Source organism: Ochotona curzoniae, unplaced genomic scaffold, assembly GCF_017591425.1.
Source record: "Ochotona curzoniae isolate NIBS_2020 unplaced genomic scaffold, NIBS_Ocur_1.0 contig_883, whole genome shotgun sequence".
In the NCBI taxonomy this organism is placed as follows: Eukaryota; Metazoa; Chordata; class Mammalia; order Lagomorpha; family Ochotonidae; genus Ochotona; species Ochotona curzoniae.
Window position 1 is genome coordinate 50,308,258 of NW_024466599.1, and position 16,742 is coordinate 50,324,999.

At 54.6% G+C, this 16,742-nt stretch overlaps 1 protein-coding gene across 3 annotated transcripts in view; it reads right to left on the bottom strand.

Annotated features, from left to right (window-relative positions):
• Nucleotides 1-13,224: 13,224 nt before the first annotated feature.
• KCNIP3 (potassium voltage-gated channel interacting protein 3) overlaps nucleotides 13,225-16,742 on the bottom strand; it is a 67,314-nt gene continuing 63,796 nt past the window's right edge. For all 3 annotated transcript variants that reach the window (XM_040994063.1, XM_040994064.1, XM_040994066.1), the window contains 4 exons: nucleotides 14,903-15,010; nucleotides 14,445-14,549; nucleotides 13,603-13,665; nucleotides 13,225-13,394 (listed from right to left, as the gene is read on the bottom strand). In XM_040994063.1, coding sequence (XP_040849997.1) covers nucleotides 13,347-13,394; nucleotides 13,603-13,665; nucleotides 14,445-14,549; nucleotides 14,903-15,010 — 324 coding nt within the window. In that variant the 3' untranslated portion in view covers nucleotides 13,225-13,346. The remainder of the gene's footprint in view (nucleotides 13,395-13,602; nucleotides 13,666-14,444; nucleotides 14,550-14,902; nucleotides 15,011-16,742) is intronic.

The following is a 16,742-nucleotide window of genomic DNA, read 5'->3' on the forward strand; positions in this document are numbered from 1 at the left end:
TTCTGTTTAAGTGGAAGACCTGTCCTTCCCTATGGCCACCTCCATCAGTCACGGCCGCCAAGCCTTCTGGATAATCTGTTGCAGCTTCTGCATCAGTACCCATTGTCTGGCCTCACCCTTGGATGTGGTGGAGACAGCCTTTCTCCTCGGGCCTCCTGAACCCACCTCTGCCTGCTTCAGAATTCCTTCTTACAGCTTCCTTGACCCGCTCAGCACCCTCAGAATCGAAGAGAGCTGGGGCCTTGTTCTGAATCGGCTTTGGCTTAAGGAATGGATGTGGCCAATTTGGTCTTGTATCCAGACCACTAAACTTTTCTCTGCAGCGGCAATGAGCTATCTGCTTGGTTCTCCTTTGTGTATTCATGGGACAAACTCTTTTTCCATTTCCTTCAAGCTCTTTGCTTTGGCATTCAGCATGTGGATAACTGTTTAGAGCAAGGGGCCTGGTTTTCAGCCTATCTCAAGTTTGCTCCAGGCAACGATGCGTCCCTCAGTATGCTGATTCACTTCTAGCTTTTGATTGAAAATGAGACACACACACACACACAAACACACACACACATCCTTCTTCCTTTCACTTGACTGCTTAGAGGCCTTTACGGAGTTTTTAATTGGCCTGTTTTCAACACTGCTGTGCCTCAGGGAATAGGGTCGGAACACACACAACATTTTCCGATCAAGTTCACTGTCTGCTGTGGTTGCAGTTCCTGGCACCAACCACCGTCCCCCGCCCCCCAAACAATGATCAAAGATCACTGATAACAAATTGCTGTAGCAGGTAAAATAATGATAACGGTGGAAATGCTGTGAGAATTACCAAAATGTGGCACAGAGATAGGGTTGGAAAGCTGGTGTCAGTGAACTTGCTTGATAATGTGCTTCTTTGTGAAAAATACAAAGAAGAGCTGTGTACCTGGAGAGGAGGGTCAGCTCCGAGGAGCAGCCAAGCCCCGTGGTGCCCGTTGGAGGCAGCCCCTATGTGACAGCCAGGCCTTGTTGCAGGAGGCCTGAAGGGTGCTGGGACCTCACTGGAATGGGACCCCTGGAATTCCCTGGAGCCCCACTCCCTGGAGTATGGGATTGTCTCTCTACACGCATTGCTATGTTGTGGACACTGCTAAAAAACCACCAAGTGGGAGAGGCACCAGGGAAGGCTGCTGGCATCTGGTGCTGGGAGCCGGAGCACCTGTAGAGAGCAGGCGCTGGAAGAAGGCCAGGCTTGCCTGGCCGGAATATGCAAACCGGGAAGCGAAACCGGTTGTTTGTGCGGTGTCTCTTCAGCGCCCTCTGCTGTTGGTGTTTCATCAGCAGCAAGCCAGGCAAATAACATGCCCGGCTGTGCTTGGATGATGCCAACCACAAGACAAAAAAAAGAAAAGAAAAGAAAAAAGAAAAAGGAGCCAACCCTGTTGAGGCCATGGCCCTGAACTTTGTGTAGTCACCCAGTTCATGGTACATCTGTCCTACAGTACCCATGAGGAATTCATTCCAGGGCCCTCCGTGGATTCTGAGGTCTTTGAATGACATTGACTGTCACCTCTAGCCAGCTGATGATACCGAGTACAACGGAAATGCATAAAACGTCTGGGGGTGTTCAGTACAGATTAAGCTTTTCTTTAAATATTTTCAGTCTACAATTGGTCAACTCTGGATGTTATGGTAAGGCATGCTTGTGGAGGATGAGGAAACCTGGATTCCAGCTGTGCTCACACCATAACGCCCCTCTGGCTACTCTGCTTCTCCGAGCACCCTTCACACAGACATGAACTCCTGACAGCAACACCAACTCTGTATTTCTACCTCACAGTGTGTGGTGAGGCAGGTGAAGCTGCTGACCGGAATGTGGCCATGGGGTGAGAGGCCCACCGCCTCTGCTCCCAGTGTAGTTTCCAGTTAATCCATGCTGGGAGCCAACAGATGATGGCCCAAGTGCTTGGACCCATCACCCCTTCATGGGAGACCCAGCTTTGTCCTGGCCCACCAGTCGTGTCTGTTGCAGGCATTTGGGGAGTGAACTAATGGATGAAAGAGCTCTCTTTCTCTCTGCATTTCAAGTGCATGAAAATCAGTAGGGTCTGGAGTGACTAAATCCTTGTCTTGCATGCTCTGGGATCCTATATGGGTATTGGATTGTGTCCCGGCAGCTCCACTTCCCATCCAGCTTGCTGCTTGTGGCCTGGGAAAGCAGCGGAGGATGGCCCAAAACCTTGGGCCCCTTACTCGTGTGGGAGACCCAGAAGAAGCTCCTGGCTCTTGACTTCGGATTAGCTCAGCTCTGGCTGTTGTGGTCACTTAGGGAGTGAGCCAGTGGACAGAAGATGTTTTCTCTGTCTCTCCTTCTTTCTGTAAATCTGTTTTTCCAATGAAAATGAGTAAATCTTAAAAATTAAAAAAAGCATTTTTCTTAAATGTTAATAAGCGGTCCTTCTTACAAGTGAAGAACTTCTCACCCCTCCCCCATGAGTCACATCCAAATGAGCGTGCGTGCACACACACACACACACACACACACACACACACACACACACACACACGGGGACCATTGAGCTGAATCCGCGCACAGGTGTGGCTTTTGCGGCTCTTCTTTCTCCCATCAGCCAGCAGGCTCGCTGCTTGCACTGTGCATTTTCGCTGTCTCTCTGCCTTCCACAACAGCTGCAGCTGCTCAGAGGCCTGGGCCTGGACCTGGAGGAAGGACCTGGATGTCTACTTCTCTGAGCTTGGGCCCTCCACCGTGCTTGCTGTCTTTTGGTCACTGGAGTTCTCCGGTGGCTTTAACCATTAGCCAAGGGGATAGCAGGTGGTACTTCACAAGAAAACACTCTGGACCCACTCACCCTCCCTCTGCTGACACCAGCCACGTGCACTTTGGGAACCAGATTTTGCTGTTCAGGATTCATCATGGCAGCCAATAGATGCACGTTTCTGCTTGCCTGCTGGTTCTGTGGCATGAAGAGCGTGCAGCGGCCAGGAGGCAGTCCCACCCTCTGACTCAGTGTTGCTGGGTAGACAGCCCCCTGCCCACCTTGGACCACCAATATCTGCATAGTCCAGGAGAGGAAGTGGGCAGGTTCTGAGAGAAGCCACACCCACTCTTACCGCTGTCTTCCTGGGTCCCTGGATTTGGTCACACAGGGGAAGGGAGGGACGAGGGACAGCACCACAGGATGGTCTATGCTTCAAAGCATCCAGTGCATCTTCTCAAGCTGCTGCGCCCCAACTAGCAGCGTCATTGCATCTTCCCTGGGAGTTCCGGCTTCCAGTTGGTTGGGTCAGATGCTTCCTGATGACAGGCCACGGGGCGAGATGAGCCCCTCCCACACCACCAGCCTGGCGGCTGTGCAGAGGGCTCTTTGATCCTGTGTGGCATGCCAACACAGCGGAGGGTCATTGCAGGAGTCCACAGGAGGTGACACTGGCGGAACATCGTCCGATGAGGCCGGGCAGGGAAGTCCACATCTAAAACCTGTTCCTGCCCAGAGGTCCCGGTTCCAACCCCAGGCCCAGGGCCCGTCTGTCTCTTTCTCCCTTCAGGCTTAGCTCCAAGGATGTGTCCTGCTCAAGGACTTGCCCCATGCCCTGCCCCCACGTTCTCCCAGAGCCGCGGCCTCCTCTTCACAACTGTGACATTGGGTGTAACTTGGTGTCCATTCAGATGATTTACTTTGTCATGTCTCCCAGAAGTTGCACCCGGAAAGGTTTGCCGATATTCTGCTGTTTTCTTCCCGGTACCTGGGGCAGAGCAGGTGCAGAAGGGATTCTCACGATATTTTCTCTAAATGAATGAATGGATGGAGCAACGGGCTGGTGGCAGGGGCAAGATGGATGGATGCTGGCGTGGAGGTTCCTCCCCTCCAATAGGTCTTCTAGCTTTTTCCATAGAGGTGGGCCGGGGGTGGGGGTGATGAGATGAGACCAGTGTCCCTCCCTTTGGGACCTGTTGTCCCTGGACAGAAGCCTGGACTAGGACCCGAGGGAGTTATTCACAAATCCAGAGACTTGGGGACTTGGCAGTCAGGAAGTGACATGCAGCCTGCTCTCAGGGGCATTATTGTTAGTTTCTGGGTGTTTTACTCTTTTTGTTTTTTTTTTTTTTCCAAACCTGAGGAAATTGTTGCCTAATTTTGTGCAGCGTAAGGAGGGAGACTCCAGGTGCCTGGACATAGGGTCGGGGGAGACAGAGATCCCACAGGTTCAAGGACGCGCAGAGCCAGCCACGAGAGCTAAGCAGAAGACCAGAGGCTGAGCAGGTGGACTGGAGGGCAGCAGCGGGTCCCTGCAGGAGATACAGACAGAGGCGAAAGGAACAATGCAGCTGCTGGCTGGAAGCCTAGGTTGAGGCTGAGACTGGGCAGCCATCGTGCGTGCATGCATGCGTGTGGTATGTGTGCATGTGTGTGCATGTGGTGTGCATGTGTGTGTGTGTGTGGTGTCTGTTCAGTCCATAGAAGCTTACACAGGCACCCAGAAGAGGGTGATATGCTGGGGCCCGCCATGCCCATTCCCTGTTCGCTGCCTGGTCTCTGGGACCTTCCCACTCTGGGCAGGGGCCAAGCAGACCCATAGCTTCTCTCTGGCTGTGAGCTAGACATGTGGGAGGGCGTGGGTGGGGTGGTGACAGATTCGCTGAAAGGCCCTCATCTTGGCCCTACCCAGGCCAGGGGTGACCTCAGCTGGGCTGGATGTGTGCACACTGAACTCCCCTGTCTTCCCCCACCCCAGGGGGGGAGCACAGCTGCGGGCATCTGCCCATCCTTCCTTGGACAGTCCATTGGTCTGATGCCCAGGCTGTCAGGGTGGTTCGTGTGTGTCACTCCCGTGGTGTTCTTTCTGGCTGTGATGGTAGCTGGGCCCTTACCTGAAGGGCTAGCTAGGAGTCAGATGACGTGCCCTGCACTTAATGTGGACTTGGGAGGGGTGCTTCTCTTGGGGGCTGGGGTACAGGAGGTTACTGAGTGCAATGAAAAGTGCCCCATCTGGACGCTGGGACCTTAGGCAGGAGGGGTGGGCATCTCAGCAGTATGTCTCCTGCTTGCAGGCATCCAACAGGGGGCACCCGAGGAATGAGGAGGGGGCTCTGGCACCCTCTTTGCTCAGTGCAGACACAGCAGCCCCTCCACCTGACCTGGCCAGCCTTCTGGCTCCCTGGGAAGGACTAGCTAGCAAGCTGGGCCCTGCAGCACCCACGCTGTGGTCCGGGGCTCCTTGCCACTGCCTGCTGGGGTCTGGGGGGTGGCCAGCAGACACTGCCGCTGGGTCACATGTCCAGCTCCTTCCTTTAGACCTGAGGACTTGGAAGGGAGCTTGAGGAATGACTGCCCGAGGTGAAGAACCAGGTGGCAGCCCCCCACCCCAAACACGTGGAAATGATTGGACGCTCTCCCAGGGGTGGGGGATAGGGGGCCAGGAACGAAGAGCTCTGTGACTTCAGGAGCCTCTGAGAGAGACCCGTGTGTGAACTTGAATGATGGGAGGGCTGATGGTCCCTAAGACTCCAGGCCCCTAAACCACAGATGAGTGCCGCCCCCTCCTGCCGGCTCCCAGGGGAAGGTGTGGGTGTGTGGTTCCTCATGGCTGTTGGACCACAGACACATCACTGATGCCTGCACTCTGCATGGGAGTGTCTGGGCGCTGGTCCAGGCTCCCTCTCCTAACTCCAACCTCTTGCTAGTCCAGACCCTGGGAGTACCTGGGTCCCTGCACACCCATGTGCAGGTCTGGACTGAGTTTCTGGTTCTCAGCTTCAGCCTGGTCTAGCCAGGTTGGACCTGGTCCAGCCCCTTGCTCTTCCCATCTTTCTTGCCTATTAAATATATATATTTATATATATTTCTGGGCCAGCCATGTCTGGGAGGGGCGGAAATGGAAATCTGGGGCTTTGCCCCCACCCCCCCAGGACTTCAAAAAGGCCATGCTGGGAGGATAGGTGTGTCCCAGTTAAGGACATAGGAGGACAGGTTTCTGTGCCGCCTCTCCCCAGCACCTTTCGTGGGAGCCCCCCGAGCGGCTGGCACTGCATTCACTCCGTGTTTGGAAGCCCAGTGGCGACTGGAGCAGAAACCACCTGTTCTTTGCGGCGCCCAGAGATAAGAAGGCTGGTGTGTGGCTCGGGTTCCCCCTGGTGGTCAGCACTTGCTCTGCAGGTGGAGAAGGCACCCTGAGCCGTTGTAGACCAGCCCAGCCAGGCAGGCTTGGGAACCTTAGCCAGTGTCTGGGAATCTGGGTCTCCTCTCTCCTGCAGGGTAGCTAGGAGGGTGTCCTGGCCAGGGCCAGGCTCCATGCTTGCAGTGAACCCTCTGTGAATGGCACCGGGAAGTAGGTCACCTACTAGACTTCTCCTTGGCTAACTGGTCCCTAAGTGGGTATTGGGGTTGCAAGCGAGCAGAGTTGGGGGGCCATTATAGGTGTATTCCCTCCTCTGACAGTGCTTGCTCCCAGAGAACTGGAGTGGGTGCAAGAAAACTTGGATTGGGGCGCAAGGAGGCTGAGGAGGGAGGAGCGTGGGGAAACAGGAGAGGGAGGAAGGAGGGATGGAAGAATGTGAGAGGGAGGAGGCTGGAGGGAGGACGGGGAGAGAGGAGGCTGGGGAGGGAAGGGGGTGGGGAGCAAGGGGGCTGGCAAAGACTGGGGGACTTCAGACAGTTCAGGTGTCTCTCAGGTCCTCTTTGCGCAGAACTGTTGAGATCCCCGTGCACGTTCCCAACCGCCCCAGCGGCACCACAGAGCTCCAGAGTGGGAGCATGCACCTGTGCCCCAGATGTCCTAAGGCTCTGCAGACATGGTGAGTGTTAAGGAGTTATGGGGCTGGGGCCCAGCGTGGTAGCCTAGTGGCTAAATCCTCACCTTGCACCTGCTGGGAACCCATGTGGGCGCCAGTTCGTATCCTGGTTGCTCCACTTCCCATATCCAGCTCCCTGCTTGTGGCCTGGGAAAGCAGTGGAAGATGGCCCAAAGCCTTGGGACCTGCACTCGTATGGGAGACCCAGAAGAAGTTCTTGGCTCCTGGTTTTGGATCAACCTTAGCTCTGGCCGTTATGACCACTTGGAGAGTGAATCAGCAGTTGGAAGATCTTTTTCTCTATATCTCCTTCTCTTTATATATCTACCTTTCCAATAAAAAACATAAAATAAATCTTTTTTTTTTTTTAAGTTATGAGGTGGGGGTGGGGAAGACAGCATTGTGGTGTAGTGAGTTAAGCCTCTACCTGTGATGCTGTCACCCCAGTGGGAGCTAGTTCCAGTCACAGCTGCTCCACTTCCAGCATTGTTGATGTGCCTGGAAAGGTGGTGGAAGGTGATTCAAGTGCTTGAGCCCCTGAACCCATGTGGGACACCTGGAGGAGGGTTCTGGCTCCTGGCTTCAGACTGGTCCAGCTCTGGCCATCACAGCCTTTTGGGGAGTGAACTAGCAGATGGAAGATTCTCCTTGTCTCTCCTCCTTTATTTGTAACTCTGCCTTTCAAATACATATGTTTGAAATATATATATATATATATATATACATATACATATATATATGCCTTCCAACTACAATAACAATAATAAAAGACAAGCTTATATATTTAAAAAATTTATTTATTTTTATTGAAAACTTAGACATGAACCAGTGCCCATATGGGATGCCTGAGATTAGCCAGTTGAATCGCTGCACTGGCCCTGAAAACAAACTTATTTTTAAGAAAAGTTAAGGGGAGGGGTTTGGTGTGAACCAGGGACACAGCTGTTCTCCAGCCTCAGGGCAAGGTGCCTGGGAGGAGAAGGCCTCCTCAAACCGAACCACACCCACCGCCCTGGGCTGCTCCAACCCCTTTCGCCCAGGCGTGTCCCTGGAGCAGCAGGTCTAGAGGCTGACCAGAGTTGTGGCAGAGGAAGGCCATGGCCAGCGGGAAGGAGCCCCTTCAGGCCGCCCCATGTCTTTGCGGGCCATGGGAGTTCCCAGGACGGGAAGCCACAGTGGCCTCGGCAAGGGGAAGAGGAAGAGAACAGCCCAGTGTCCTCGGAGGCCACGACACTGTATCTGGATAGAAGATGGCCCGTCCCCCTGTCCAAGCTGGGACCTCCTAGGGTTGCCTAGGACAGGCGCTGACCCTGTGCTGGTTTCCCAGGTCCACGTTGGAAGGTGGAGGCCCAGAGAGGCAACCTGGATTCCAAGCTTCTGTCCACCTGGGGTGCAGGAGGTGCTAGCAGGCTGTCCTGTCCTCATTGGACGCCCTTCTCAGCTCCCTGGTGTTCAGCGGGGCCCCTTGTAGGGCACCTGCCACTTCCCTGCCCAGGAACATCTGTTCAAGTGACTTCTCAGCTGGAAGCAGACAGTGCCTGGCCACACTCACCATCAAGTCCCACAGGCAGAAGTGAGTCCTCCCTCCTGTTATGCTCTCATAACCATGTTTTAGTTTATGATTTTTTATTTGATTTGAGCAGCAGAGAATGCACATCCACTCCTTAGATGCCTGCAGCGGCTGGGGTTCAAGCTGGGAGCTGGGAACTCCTTCCAGGTCTCCTGAGAAGGCAGTGGGCATCCACCGATCACAGCCATCACTGCTGCCTCGCGGGGAGTGGGCACTGAGCACTGACCAGAGGCCCTGTGATAGGAGATGTGGGCATCTTCATAACACTAAATGCTCACCCCCATGCCCAATAGGAAGATTATTAAGAGGGGTGGGATTTAGCCTTGCTGTTGAGACTTCTGGTTTAAGACACTTGTGTTGGTGGGGGAGGGCTGGCACCTTGGTGTAATAGATTAAGCCTCTGCCTGAAGTGCTGGCATCCTGTATGGGCACTGGTTTGAATCCTGATTGCTCCAATTCCATTCCAGGACCTGGGAAAGTAGTGGAGGATGGCCACCCATGTGGGAGACCTGGAAGAAGCTCAGGGCTCCTGGCTTGGAACTAGCCCAGCTCTGGCCATTACAGCTATTTGGGGAGTGAATCAGGGGATGGATGATCAGATTGCCTTTCCCTCTGTAACTCTTTCAAATAAAAATAAATAAATCTGAAAGAGAAAGGAAGGAAGGAAGGAAAAAAGGAAGGAAGGAAAGAAAGCAAGCAAGCAGGCAAGAAAGAAAGCAAGCAAGCAAGAAAAAGAGAGAAGCGTCAAACTCCCGATGCCAGCTTCCTGCTGAAGCAGGCCTGGGAGGCAGCGATGATGGCTGAGGTCACTGAGTTTCTGCCTCCCACACCGCAGACCTCATCTAGTTCCTGCTCCCAGCCTTAGTCTGGCTTAGCCCGGCTGTGGTGTGCACCTGAGGAATGAATCAGCACATGCGACTCTTTCCTTCTCTTTCAAATAAGTATATATATATATATAATCATAATTGCTAAGACTTAAAAAACTGGATGAACTACAAGATAGCACTGGAATGTCATTCATGTCCACATCGCTTCTGTCTCTCTTAAACTCACCACTCCACTTACCACAGAGAGAGCACAGACGTTGGGGTCTGCGAAAGCTGCCAGCTCCCTCCTGTCACAGTTTTCACTTAAGGCCACCTGCAGCCTTGCGATGGGCGATCGGAGTCTGACCGTGAAGGGACAGAGCCTGACACAGCCGTGTGTCACGGGGATGCATCATCAGCCCCAAGACGTTTCTCTTCTGGTCCCGATTTTCTTCATTCCAAGTGGATGTTGGATGTTGCTAATGCTTTTCTGTATCTCAGGAGACCATCCTCTAACATATTGTTCTAATAATGACTCCTGTAAAAAACCCTCCAAGGCTGTAGTGGCTGCAGACCTGCAGATTGGTCTGCAGGCAGGGCGGGGCTGGGCAGCTGTGACGGTGCAGTGCGCGTCAGGGCACTGCTCCCCACTCACCCACTCACATTCACATGCGTGGACACTGCTGTTGCTGACCGTGAGCCAGGACAGCAGTGACATGCATGTGTGGCCCCTCTCCTGAGTTTGTCTTGAACCCTTCGATGATCTTGACCTAGAAGTCCCGCCTATCGCTCCTGCCACATTCCGTTCACCAAGACACATACGGTACTACTGACACACAACACTGCCTGGTCCAGGGCCCAGAGAGCAAACGCCATCACTTTACTAATTGTTGATTTCATTTGTTTGGAAGGCAGAGCAACACAGAGAGCTCTTTCTGCTGGTTCACTTCCCAAATGGCTACAGTAGTCAGGCTGGGTCAGGACAAAGTCAGGAAACCATGAACTTCGTTCCAGGTTTCCCACCTGGGTGCCAGGGACTCAAGCATTTGGTTCACTTTCCAAGTGCATCGGTAGGGAGCTGGATCAGCAAGGCTGAAAACAGTTCTCCTGTATGGGATGCGGGTACTATTAGTGGCAGCTTAACCAGCTGAACCACAGTGCTGGTGCTAATTTTCTTTTATGAGACATGTTGCATTTCCTTAACATTTTGCCTGGTATGGGGTGAGCAGTTGGTGCTACAAGTGACACAGCTTAGAGTCCCTTGTTGGAGAGCCTCGTTCTTGTGTCGGCTCCTTTGCTTATAATCCAGCTTCTTGTTACCAGGCACGCTGGGAGACAACAGGTGACAGTTGAAGTGGCTGAGTCTCTGCTACCCACACAGGAGACCCCCGGGCTTAAGGGTCAGCGACCCTGACTCTGGCCTGGCCCAGCCCTGGCTGTTGAGGCCATTAGAGAAGTCAACCAGTAGCTCAAGATCGATCTCTCTGCCTTTTGAATGAAATGAAAATGCAAAAAACACATACCTGAAGAAAGACTAATCAATACCATTTTCCTCCTTCAAAATAATGCAGTCCTCACTGATTTAAACGCAGCCATTGCTACTTACTCCAATTTTATTTTGAACTTGAATCTGGGTTCCTGTGGGGGGTGATGTCATGCAGTTGGGCATGGGGGTGTGGTAGGGGGCTGGCCCTACAGCATGGTCAAAGCACACCTCTCCCAGAATCCTCTCTTTACTATCACAGACAGCCTCACACCCGGTGTGCCTACCCCCAACTTAACTCAGAGTTCAAACTCCCAAAAACCAACACAAGAAAGATTTTCATCCTATTTCTGCTTCCTTCTGACCATGACCTACACCCCTCGTAGCAAGAGCAGACCCCAGAATGGGGCCCGGTGTTGTGGCTGCAGCGGGTTAAGCCACTGACCTGTGAGCACTGGTTCCTGTCTTGGCAGTGGATGAGGGTCCCAGAGGCTGGGCCCCAGCTGCCCCTGAGGGAGATGTGCCTTGAGCTCCTGGCTCTTGGCTTTGGGCTGGACCTGGACTGGTCAGAGCAGCCGCTTGGGGAGTGAAGCAGCAGATGGACGATGGAACATTCTCCCTCTCTTGGTAATTCTGCCTTTTAAATACACAAATCTTAAAACAAAACCAACCAACCAACCAAACAAACAAACAAACAAATCAAAGTTCAGCATGGCTTCCTGGGAGTGGGCATGATGATGCCATGGGGGAAGAATCATAGCTGGCACCTCTGGAGGTTCAGGTGGCTGGAGCCTCTGGCTGGAGGTCCCCATGGGCCACTGGGCTTATCTCTCCTGCCTCTGCTCCCTGACGTCACACTGGGAGCTGGATACTCTCTGGGGAACTCCGTCTCCCAGAGCTGGCTGCCAACACATCTGCCCTTGCAGCCCTGGGCAGAAGGGCTAACCGCAGCACGGATGGACCCAAGTTCAAGGTCAGGTAAAAGTCAACACGAGACCCTCTCCTTTGCCAGGTTTATTTTATTAAAATATATGGGGGCTGAGAACAGGAACCACCCTTACAGGCTGTGCCCGAGGGAGATGCTTCTGCCATGCAGACATGCGGCCAGTCTGCGCCCTCCCAGCGGGCTGAGGGGATGGGGCAGGGCCTCTCCTGTGGCCTGGGCCCCTCAAAAGCACAGCAACACCAGATGGGAAGGTCAGGCCAACGACAGGGTTGGGGTAGAGAGTGAGGGAGGGGGTTGGGACTCAAGATGTCTGCCAGTGCCATTCATCCTGGGTTCGGCCCACCTGCCCAAGAGTGCCAGGAACCACAAGGCCTCTGCCATCCCACCTTTCTCGCAGGGCCCCACTCACCCTGGGACCAGGCCTGAGCAGAGGCCGAGCAGCCACAGATGGAATGTACATGTGGGAATATCTCCCTCTCCCCTGCTGCCAGGAGCAGGTGCCAGCCCACAGCTATCTCCCGGCTTCTCTTGGCTTGCCACCCAGCCATGGGCCCTGTAACCCACTCTCTCTGCTGGCTCTGGCTTCAGGCCATGGGTGGGGGAAGCCTCCATTCCTAGGGTGGAGCCCTGCCCAGCACAGCTCCCCAGGTTTGTGCTTTTGAATGTTGGTGAATGGGCTGGGCTGGAGCTGCTGTAGCCCCTGACTGTGGCTCTGAGGCTCTGGGGAGCCCCTAGCTTCTTCCCTGGACTCCAGGCCCTGGGCCCAACAGGAGGGTCTGGCCTCTGCCAAGCAGTGTCCCCGGCTCTCCTCGTGGGCTACGGCCTGAGCTGATGTGGCGTTTGTGCTTTTCATCTGGGGTTGCGCTGCTGGGCAGAGTAACAGGGCAAGAGGAAGAAAAGGGAGCAAGACCCTGCCCCAGGCTGCCAGTCCCTGAGCCACGTTGCCTTCTTAGGGCCAATAGTGTGGTACTGGGTGGGGTGAGGGCAGCCCCAGTCACTGTAGGCCCACCCAGCCAGCTAGGATTGGGACAGGAGGAAACTTCTGCTCCCTGGAGTTGGCTAAGAGTGCCCCCTCCAATCCAACAATGAGACCTTCACTGAAGGTGAGTCTGGGACGGAGTGAAAACACTGCCCAGGAACCCCTCAGTTCCCAAGCTCACAGGTGGGGCGGTAGGGACCATGGGGGTCAGGGTCCTGGGGAAGTGAAGGACTCTGTTCCATTTCCACTTCCTTCCTGGTCAGTCCTCCCCTCCAGCCCAAGCTGTCCCCCTCCTCCAACCCCCCATGGTGCTACACTCAGTGTTCCCCTGGGAGTGCAGGCTGGGGACAAGGCCAGTGCAGCCAGAGGGTTGGCCCTGGGTGGAGAGGGAAAGGAGGAGCAGGGAGGAAGGTGTGTCTTGCAGGAGGGGCCCTTCCCCAAGAAGGAGTGGAGGGTTCTTGAGCCACTTCCTGGTAGCATCCAGTGGCTAGTGGCTTACAGGCTCTGTGCAGCCCACCGCACCCTGGTCCTGCCAGCCTGGGAACAGCTGGCTGGGCCTATGTGGCTCTTGTCACCTAGACTTGGTTCCCTCTCCCATCAACCTCAGGCCTGTTTGCTGGCCCACAACATATGTGTGTGTGCGTGTGAGTATGTGTGTTGGGAGCAAACTGCTCACATTTTGCAAATGTACTAGAAAAAGTTTCTTTTGGCGGCTGCTCCAGGCAGGACTGAAGTTTTCCTGGGGGGTGTGGGGGCCGTGCCACCAGGCTCTCCTCCTGCTGGCCTAGATGACATTCTCAAACAGCTGCATGGAGTTCATGATGTTCTCATCCTGTGTGCACAGAGAGAGGGGAGGGCTGCTCAGACACAGGGTGGGGAGAAAGACCCCAGATCAGGGAGCTGAGAAGGCAGTGCTGGGGCGATGGGGAGGCTCTTCTGGGTACCTTTTTCCCATGTGGCCCTTTCCCATCACCTCCTGCCGGCCCCTCGTGTCCGTCCCAGTCACCCACCTGTTCCCAGAGCCGCTGGCTGCCACCTACCTTCTGACAGGTCTCCAGGAACTCATCCATGGTCACCACCCCATCCTGATTCCGGTCCATTTTCTGCAACCCAAGCCATGTCCAAGGTGAGACTATGCCTGCCGGGGACATCCCAGACAGCAGCAGGAGGGCAAGGCGCCTGTTGCCCATTTGTTCTCCTACCCCCCATCTTGGATGCAGGCTGGGCCTCCTCAGCCCCTTCTCCATCACTGTCCCTTCTTGTCCTGCTTTCCACCTCCGAGATGATCTACCTCCCTTGACCCGTCCTCATGAACATGGATCCCTCTCTTCCCTGACACGTGGCTTGGGCAGACAGAGCCACCGAGGCAGAGATGGCCACGGATCTTGAGGGCCCCCGGCAAGCGGGAGCCTTCAGCCCTCGGGAGCACAAAGCAAAGAACCACATAGAGGGAGCTGGAGAAGCTTCTGGAAGGCACTGACTTGGAGCAGGGAGGTACAGTCCAGCAGGGTGTGTGTATGTCTGTTTTTCATTTATTTGAAAGGAGTGCACACACACAGACCTGTACCATGGTTCACTCCCAAATGCCCGCAACAGCCAGGGCTGTGCCTAGCTGAAGCCAGAAGCTCCTACAAGGCTGGCAGGGACCACTGCCAAACCATCAAGCGCTCAGCCATCACCGCTGCCTCCCAGGTCCGCATTCACAGGAAGCTGGACCTGCAAGGAGGGCTGGGACTGAAGCCTGGGCACTCCTACACGGAAGTCTAACTGGCGTCCCTCTTCATGCAGCAAGATGCAGAGGGGAAGTGGCTTGCCTGGGGCTGCCCCAGGCCCTCTCCTCTGCATGCTCCCTGCGGAAGCCTGGGGGCGGGGACTGGCTCACCTGGAAGAACCGCTCCACGTGCTCCCGAGGGGCGTCCTCCCGCAGGATGGGGTAGGTATGGCGGCCCATCATGTCGTAGATGGACTTCATGATGGCCAGCATCTCCTGGGAACGGGGAGCGCTGTGTGAGTCCCACCCCACTCCACCCAGGTGGCCTCTTCCTCTTCCTGGCAGTAGTGAGTGTGGGAATGGGGCCCGCAGGCTGGACAGAGATCAGTTTGTCCGCTCTCTGGCCCATCCAGCAGGAGTTTCAGCCGCTCCTCAGCTGCTGTTCCATCCTTGCCCTCAGGAATCACACCACCACCCCCTGTCCCTCAAGCAGGGATCAGGGCAGGGCCCCTGGCCCCTTTGGTAAGAGCTGGGGAGCCAGGAGTGGTGAGGCCACCTGAGGACACGCTGGGGCCTGGCTGTGACAGCAGGAGAGGGAAGGTGCAGGTGCCCTGCCAGGTGCCAGTTACCTCCTTGGTGATGTAGCCGTCCTTGTTGATGTCGTAGAGGTTGAAGGCCCACTTGAGCTTCTCGTGGACTGTCCCTCGCAGCAGGATGGAGAGCCCGACCACAAAATCCTACAGAGGACACAGCAGGGGGTGGAACAAGGGGCTGGTGGCGAAGAGGGACAGTGCCCTGCCAAGCTGCCACCTGCAGCTTCCTGGGTGGCTTCTGCTGAAAACCACCCCTCCACTCAGGACCCCAAGGCCTCGTAACTGACACTGAGCTCAAAGAACGGCCGTCAAACATGTGGTGTCCCAGGCACCTGTGCCGTGTCGGCTGCTGACAGAAGACACAGACGCTCCACATTGAGTTACCAGCTATTCTCATGCCAAAGGCGCTTGAACAACTTCACACTAAAAGTGTTTTTTTAAAAAAGATTTATTTATTTTTATTGCAAAGTCAGATGTACAGAGAGGAGGAGAGACAGAGAAGAAGATCTTCTGTCCATTGATTCACTCCCCAAGTGGCTGCAACGGTAAGAGCTGAGCTGATCCGAAGCCAGGAGCTCTTCTGGGTCTTCCACACGGGTGCAGGGTCCCAAGGCTTTGGGACATCCTAAACTGCTTTCCCAGACCACAAGCAGGGAGCTGGATGGGAAGTGGGCCACTGGGATCAGAATTGCTGCCCATTTGGGATCCCAACACATACAAGATGAGGGCTTTAGCCACTAGGCTACAGCACCAGGCCCTAAAATTTTCATTTAGTCATTTGAAAGGCAGAATGACAGGGAGACATCTTCCATTTGCTGGTTCACTTCCCAAATGGCTGTTAAAGCCCAAGGCCGGACCAGGCTGAAGCCAGAAGCCAGAAACCAGGAACTCCAGTCGGGTCTCTCACATTTGTGGCAGACCTGGATCATCTTCCATTGGCTTCCCCGGTGCACCAATAGGGAGCTAGATGGAAAATGGAGCACCAGCAACTTGGACAGACATTCTACCATGAAATGGTGGTATCACAAATACTGGCTTAATCCACGGCTCCACGTTGCTGGCCCTTTAAAAAGTTCTGAACTAGCTGGAGAGGTGGTGTATCAGGCTAATCCTCTACTGCAGTGCTGGTATCCCGTATGGCTGCCGGTTTGAGTCCTAGTTGCTCCACTTCAACCCAGTTCCCTGTTGGTGACTTGGGAACGCAGCAGAGAATATAGTCCAAGTCTTTGAGCCCCTGCATCCATGTGGGAGACTCAGAAGCAACCCTTGGCTCCCAGCTTCAGATCAGGTCAGGTTAAATAAATCCCTTATAAAAAAATTTTAAGTTCTGAACCAACGGTGCTCAGCTTTTGAACTCCGACACCCCAGAGGTGTCACCTCTGAAAGTGACAGATACATGTATATTACTAATGTGACAGGCTTGACTGTCGCTGTGGCTTCTCTGTTACAATAGCAGGTGGCAAGTAAGTCTTTCTCCCCCCACCTCCTGGAAGGTCTGAAGCTTAAGCCCTCCCAGCTCCGTGAGTTCCTCCTGGGCAACTCTGAATGTGGGTGGAGAATGCGATGAGTGAAGGCAGGGGGTCAGGGCCACGTCCCAGGAGTTAGGCTCCACTCACACACAGGCACATGCTGCCCAGCAACCTGTCAATCAAAGACGGCACATACAGCAGTGGCCCCAGACGGTGATCAAGAAGCTGTACAATTCCCGTTGCCTAGTGACCCTGGCAGCTGCTGTCACGGCGATGCTGGTGTGAGGGGGCCCCACTGTGCTACCAGTTGTATAAAAGCACAGTATATAAGTGGTTAACATGCCCATGGGAATACCCATATATCATATTAGAGTGCCTGGGTTCAAGGCCTGGCTCTGCTCCCTAGT